The 6016-nt window shown below is 37.1% G+C and overlaps 1 protein-coding gene across 4 annotated transcripts in view; it reads right to left on the reverse strand.

The window, feature by feature from the left end:
- RIC1 (RIC1 homolog, RAB6A GEF complex partner 1) overlaps positions 1-6016 on the reverse strand; it is a 145979-nt gene that overhangs the window by 18159 nt on the left and 121804 nt on the right. For all 4 annotated transcript variants that reach the window (XR_007460117.1, XM_049642053.1, XM_049641944.1 and 1 more), the window contains 4 exons: positions 3440-3478; positions 2988-3098; positions 2093-2182; positions 649-809 (listed from right to left, as the gene is read on the reverse strand). Coding sequence is in view for 3 of the 4 variants with exons in the window: in XM_049642053.1 (XP_049498010.1) it covers positions 649-809; positions 2093-2182; positions 2988-3098; positions 3440-3478 (401 nt within the window). In the remaining variant the exon portion in view is untranslated. The remainder of the gene's footprint in view (positions 1-648; positions 810-2092; positions 2183-2987; positions 3099-3439; positions 3479-6016) is intronic.

Here is a 6016-nt window from a genome sequence, read left to right on the forward strand (position 1 = left end):
ATTTCTTAATTCTTATCTTTACAATATTCCTCAATCACTAAGCTATTTCAGCAAATACACACTTCACGACTATTTTAAAAAAGAAATAAACACACATCACAAGATTAAAATAAAACTCAAGACGTGGGGTCTAAGTGCTGCAAGCCAACCATATACCAAGAAGAATACAGGCAACACACAACAGCAACAGGGACGCACAGCATTTCCCGCTACAGTCTACAGCCATCTAGCTCGGGGGAAATTATGTGAGTTGGCAAAGGACACTCTTCCTAAGGCTTGAAGCCAGTGTTAAATTTCCCCAAGTGTCTAGAACTTTCGGATCGCTGGTAACCACTTGTTTTCAAGGCTGTGAAAAAAACCTTGTATCGAAGTTACCCCATCCCAAACTAGATTTTCCTTTTCTTTTTCTTTTTTTCCAAATAAATCCAGTAAGATCAGCTGAAGAAGCTAGTGCAGCCTCTTTTATTTACTTAGGTGGCTAAAAAATAACCACATGAACATCACTAAGCATAGCATTTCTTACTTTTTTAACTTCTAAAACAAAGGAAACGAAATGCAAAATTAGAATAACTTTTAAGAAAATAAAAACTACAGAGGAAACATAATACACAAAAGCAAAAAGTGACTTGTCACATGCTATATACTTACCCATCAGATTTTCTTTCAATACTGTAAAGGCATATTGAACAGTCGGCTCTAAATACTATTACCATGTCCCGGAAGACACTGAGCAGTAATGTTTCTGCTTGTGCTTTGGTGATGTGAGCAAAGGCATTGTCCAGATTTGATGTTCGCAAATAAACTCTGAGCTGAAGAACACAAAAAGAGAAAAACTGTAAAAACAAGATACCTACACCACAGATGACTAAATACTTTAGACATCTGTGTTTTGTCTACTGACTTCTTTTCAAGTAAGAGAAATTTAAAGACTAATGTGAGCATTAATAATGTTTATATTTTCACAGGGTAGGCTCATTTACAAACAGCCAAAAGATGAAGTGATTAAAACAGGGAATGTATAAGGTACTTTTTTTTTTAAGCTTATTTATTTTGAGAGAGAGAGAGAGAGAGAGAGAGAGAGAGAGAGAGACACAGAAAGCGTGTGAGCCTGTGCATGAGCTGGGGAGGGGCAGAGGGGGTGGAGAGAGAGAATCCCAAGCAGGCTCTGCACTGTCAGCGCAGAGCCCAACATGAGGACTCAAACTCACAAATCATGAGACCCTGACCCGAGACGAAACGGAGTCAGCCGCCCAACTGACTGAGCCACCCAGGCACTCCCTTTTAAAGACCTGAATATCTAGACCTGATATAAGTAGACCGGCAGTTTCTAAAAATATAAACATACAAATCAATAAATTATAGCCATCCTTAAAAACTTCTCAGCTTTGAATAATTCTTTTTATAAACTTCACAGAGAATGTCTAACAGCTAAAAATCCCTAGAAAAAGTTATCTTAGAAGTTTGAATTATCCCTTTAAAAATTAAAAAAAAATTTTTTTTAAATATTTATCTTTGAGAGTGTGTGTATGCGTGCAAGTGGGGGAAGGGGTGGGGGGGGGGGGGGCGGCAGACAGAGGATCCGAAGCAGGCTCTGTGCTAACTGCAGACAGCCCACTGTGAGGCTCAAACTCATGAACTGTGAGATCATGACCTGAGCCAAAGTCAGATGCTCAACCAACTGAGCCACCCTGGTGACCCTTTAAAAATGTTTTTAAAGTAGTAACCCATAATGAAAGTCTCATTACCTAAAAATGCCAAATTCTTTTTTTTTTATTTAATGTTTATTTACATTTGAGAGAGAGAAAGCGTGTGTGTGTGTGTGTGTGTGTGTGTGTGTGTCAGTGGGAGAGGAGCAGAGAGAGAGGGAGACACAGAATCCGAAGCAGGCTCCAAGCTCTGAGCTGTCAGCACAGAGCCCGACATGGGGCTCAAACTCACGAACCGTGAGATCATGCCCCTAAAAATGCCAAATTCTTAAGAATAAAATGATTTGTTCATTTTCCAAAAATTATTTTAATATTAAACCAAATAGTGCTTATTAACATCTTTAAAATATAAAAATCTATTATTTCTGAAAGAAACAAAACCCTACCTCTTCTTGATGGTCACTTATGTTATAACATGCCAGGACAACAAAATCATTCCACCAGGCTAAGCCACCAGTCACAATCATATTTTGCTCCTTAAAAGATAATCAAAAACACTATTTACCTTTATGTATGCTGCCAGAAGTTACAACAAGTAACACACTTATAAAATATTCCTACACAGACAATGAAAGCTCAAATTATTTCTGCTCTATTCTCTATCCCCCCCAATGAAGTATTACTCTGGGGCCTTTAATAATAATGATTCATGTCCTATTCTGAATATACAAACATTTCTGTAAAGAACTGGGTACCATGCAGCATCATTACTCCCCCGAATAGTCAACAGACTTTGGTTAAATTCTGGCTTTATCATTTATCACCTGCTTGACTCCAAATCTTAGTTTTTCTTTTATAAAATGGTGAGTGATATCAGTGTCCTGAGTTACGAAGATCAGTGAGGTGACAAGGGTTCAGGAAGCCCCTTCAAGTGCACTGCAGGCACCTACTTAACAGTAACTTCCTCGTCTTTTCCTACTTGATTCGTGCGAAATCCAACTGCCCATCTTTCTATGCTACCCACATCTTTACATCACACACTGACAAGCACGAAACGATCTCAAATTTTGTGGATATTTATTCTGATCATAGCTGGTGATCCCAAGATGTAATGGAAGAGTAAATCCTCAAGTTAAAAACCATCTCCATACAAATCCTTTACCAAATATCAAGTACTTTATTAGAACTGACTCTTACATGTAATCCAACATCAACATCATTTTTTTATTAACTAAATTTTTTATCTGATTTGATTATTGATTTGAGTTTTTATTAACAGTAGCTTACTTTACAGTTCTTTTAGAGTCTGAGACATCAGTTTTTAATTTCAAAAAGACTAACCTGGGTAATGTTTCCAAAAAGCTTCCATTTTTTGGTGAGTAAAGAGTAATGTGCAAAACCAAACTTGCCAACCACAGCAATATTCTGTCCAAGCTTATCAATAGCTGAAAACTAATTTAAAAAAAAAAAAAATTAAGAACCCCTCTTTGCAAACCTATATACTTTATTAAGTATAAAGAGCTTAGCATTATTGTGTCAGGCAAACAGACTACTAATAAATGTTTGCTAAGTGAATTAAATGTAAAATGCTAAATATAAAAATCTGAATATTTACACGCAAGTTACATTTGACCAAATTATAGATGTTAATACGCTAACAATGTACAAAGGATCAAGTATTAAAATGTTACTTTTATCAATGCACCCACCGAAAAGGCTGAATTCCCAGAATGCCTCTTGCAGCAAACGCTATCCAATAAAAGTTAACACCAAGAAAATAACAAATAACTCACCCGTATAGGCCAATTGCTCTCTAGATAGGTGTTGGAAATCTACAGAAAATAATACATCAGTTTGGTAAGACTTCCAAAATGTATTTAAACTTAAAGCAATTAACGTCACAATATGAAATTCATTTTCCTGTACGATGTCTAGTGTTACCAAATAACAGGTATTACTAGCAGAGTACTTGGAATTTACCATTTGAATACCAGTCCATATTTCACATCTCCTGCCTTAACCATTTCATTATGAGTTTCTAGACATGAGGCTTTCCTACCCTACACTGCTTTTTCTCTACCCCGTTTTTATTTTAAATATTGAACACGCAATAAATACAGACTGACAAAAAAACTTTTAGAGAACCAGTCATGAGGACAACCAACAAATGGGAGATGAACTGTCTTGAGTTGCTGACCGGCATCATCCCCAAACAACCCTATCTGATAAAATGAGAGCCTCGGCAAGAGATTGTTTTGCTTTTTAATGGAGCTATTTTTTTATTATTTTTATATTTTCTGATTAAGACAGCAAAATACTGCTTATAAAACTTAAACAATATAAAAATATACAAAGTACAAAACGAAATTCTGTTCCATCATTGCTCCAGGGATAACCACTGGTCGGTTTTTATTTTATCTCAAAACAAACATCCATACACCCATAGAAGTACATACAGGCTACTGTTTTTTACTAGGGTGTGTAACCTATTCACCTGTAAGAAATCTTGATTACACATACTAACTCTTAATCTGCAATTCTGGTACTAAATATACCTTTCCAGGTTGTCAGTCTTACATCTCTGTGCATGGTGTCTTTGTATTACTCCAGTAAGAATTTTAAACTTAAAAGATTCTTGAGGTATCAATGTAAACTAAGTAAATTCCACCTTTAGTGAGACTGATCTCTCTACTAGCCAACTGATTAAGCAGTTTTCATGAGCATGTGGTGAGTGTGGGGTGAAACTTAACAGAAAGAAAGAACAAGGGAAGATTCTTCTGTTCCTACAAGAACCTCAATTTATTCAAATTCATTTTCATTGTACTCAAAGAAAAAGCATTATATATTTTTAAAAAGAAAGCCAAATTTAAAAGCCAGTACAATACAATCAAATCTAATAAGATTTTTTTACGTAATGTGAAAACAAAACAAAAATCAAGTAAAAACAGTATGCTGAAAATATCGGTCTTAAAATTTATTTATAAAACTATTTGTTAGACTTCATTTATTATCTAGTAAGTCAACCTAAAATCCAAATAAATTAATAGCTTTTGGTACGTTAGGAAGCTCTCAGCCCCAGGGTTGGTCTGTGGAAGCCTATCTTGCAGAATCAAAGATAACACTGTCACGCTATATGCCTGAAAAAGGCTTAACGTGTATCTTGACAGATAAACTGCATCATTCAGGCCAGTTAATAAAGCTCCCTATGATGAATGACATCAGTTCAGAAGCACGGTAACGTGAAGTCATGATCGGGTGGTGAGAGAAGAGTTCAAAGTAGTTTTGTGGGAGATGGTAAGTGAATTGTTTGTGGATGAAAAAAATCAAGTCACTTGAAGAAGGCTGTGCCTAGAGGACAATGGAGCCAGCTACCCAGAACACTTGAAGAGACCCCCACTTCCACTGAACCTTATGTGTTTCCCAAGTATTGATAAACGTGGGTGGGGAGAGGGTGAGGCGGAATCTCCCTGACGCAGTCGATTCCAACTCGAAGGGTTCTAACGTAGGAACCAAGGTTAAGTTTTATCGAATGATCCACACTCTGATGGGTATCTCTACAAGAAAAAAATGTATTCTTTTCACCTCTAAAAATGTTTGAGGTGCGACAAACCACAAATGGTTTATTTTCAAAGCTCAAAGTGTAAGTTGAAAACGAAGCTTTATTTCTGATGCAGTTGTGTGTCTGAAGATGCTATGAAAGGAGAACAAAAACTTTCATTTTCCCCAGTAGGTTCCATTTACTGATCTCTGTGTCCTCCGAACTTTGAGCTCTGCCCCCAATACTCAGAACAGGAAATGGCAGAAGTAAGGGAGAAGGAAGCCAATGAGTCATGAAGAATTCAGGCCAGGACAGCAGACTCAGGGCACAAAGGTCACTCCACGTCACTGGGAGACTGAGTGCTGAGGGACAGAATCTCTATTCTTAATACCTTAGGATTTTCCTCAGTCTCCCCAAAAACCTATATCTACCTTTTTCCCCCTTAAAGTCATTTTGCTAACCTATCTATCTCCTGCTTACACTGCTTCTGTCTGTAGCCGGAGAGACTGAGAGCACCACCCTCTTGGCAGGTGTGCTCGTGCCTAACACCACACCCAGTACATCTGATCCACATTCTAGAAAGCAGAGTAAATCATGTATAAATGAAACAGCTTTTAAAATCCTCTCTGCCAAAGCATAAGAGACTGTTAAAAACTGAGAACAAACTGAGGGTTGATGGGGGGTGGCGGGGGGGGGGGGGGTGATGGGTACTGAGGAGGGCACCTGTTGGGATGAGCACTGGGTGTTGTATGGAAACCAATTTGACAATAATCTTCATATATTGAAAAATAAAATAAAATAAAATAAAATAAAATAAAATAAAATAAAATAA

This window comes from Panthera uncia, chromosome D4 (genome assembly GCF_023721935.1).
Source record: "Panthera uncia isolate 11264 chromosome D4, Puncia_PCG_1.0, whole genome shotgun sequence".
Classification (NCBI taxonomy): domain Eukaryota; kingdom Metazoa; phylum Chordata; class Mammalia; order Carnivora; family Felidae; genus Panthera; species Panthera uncia.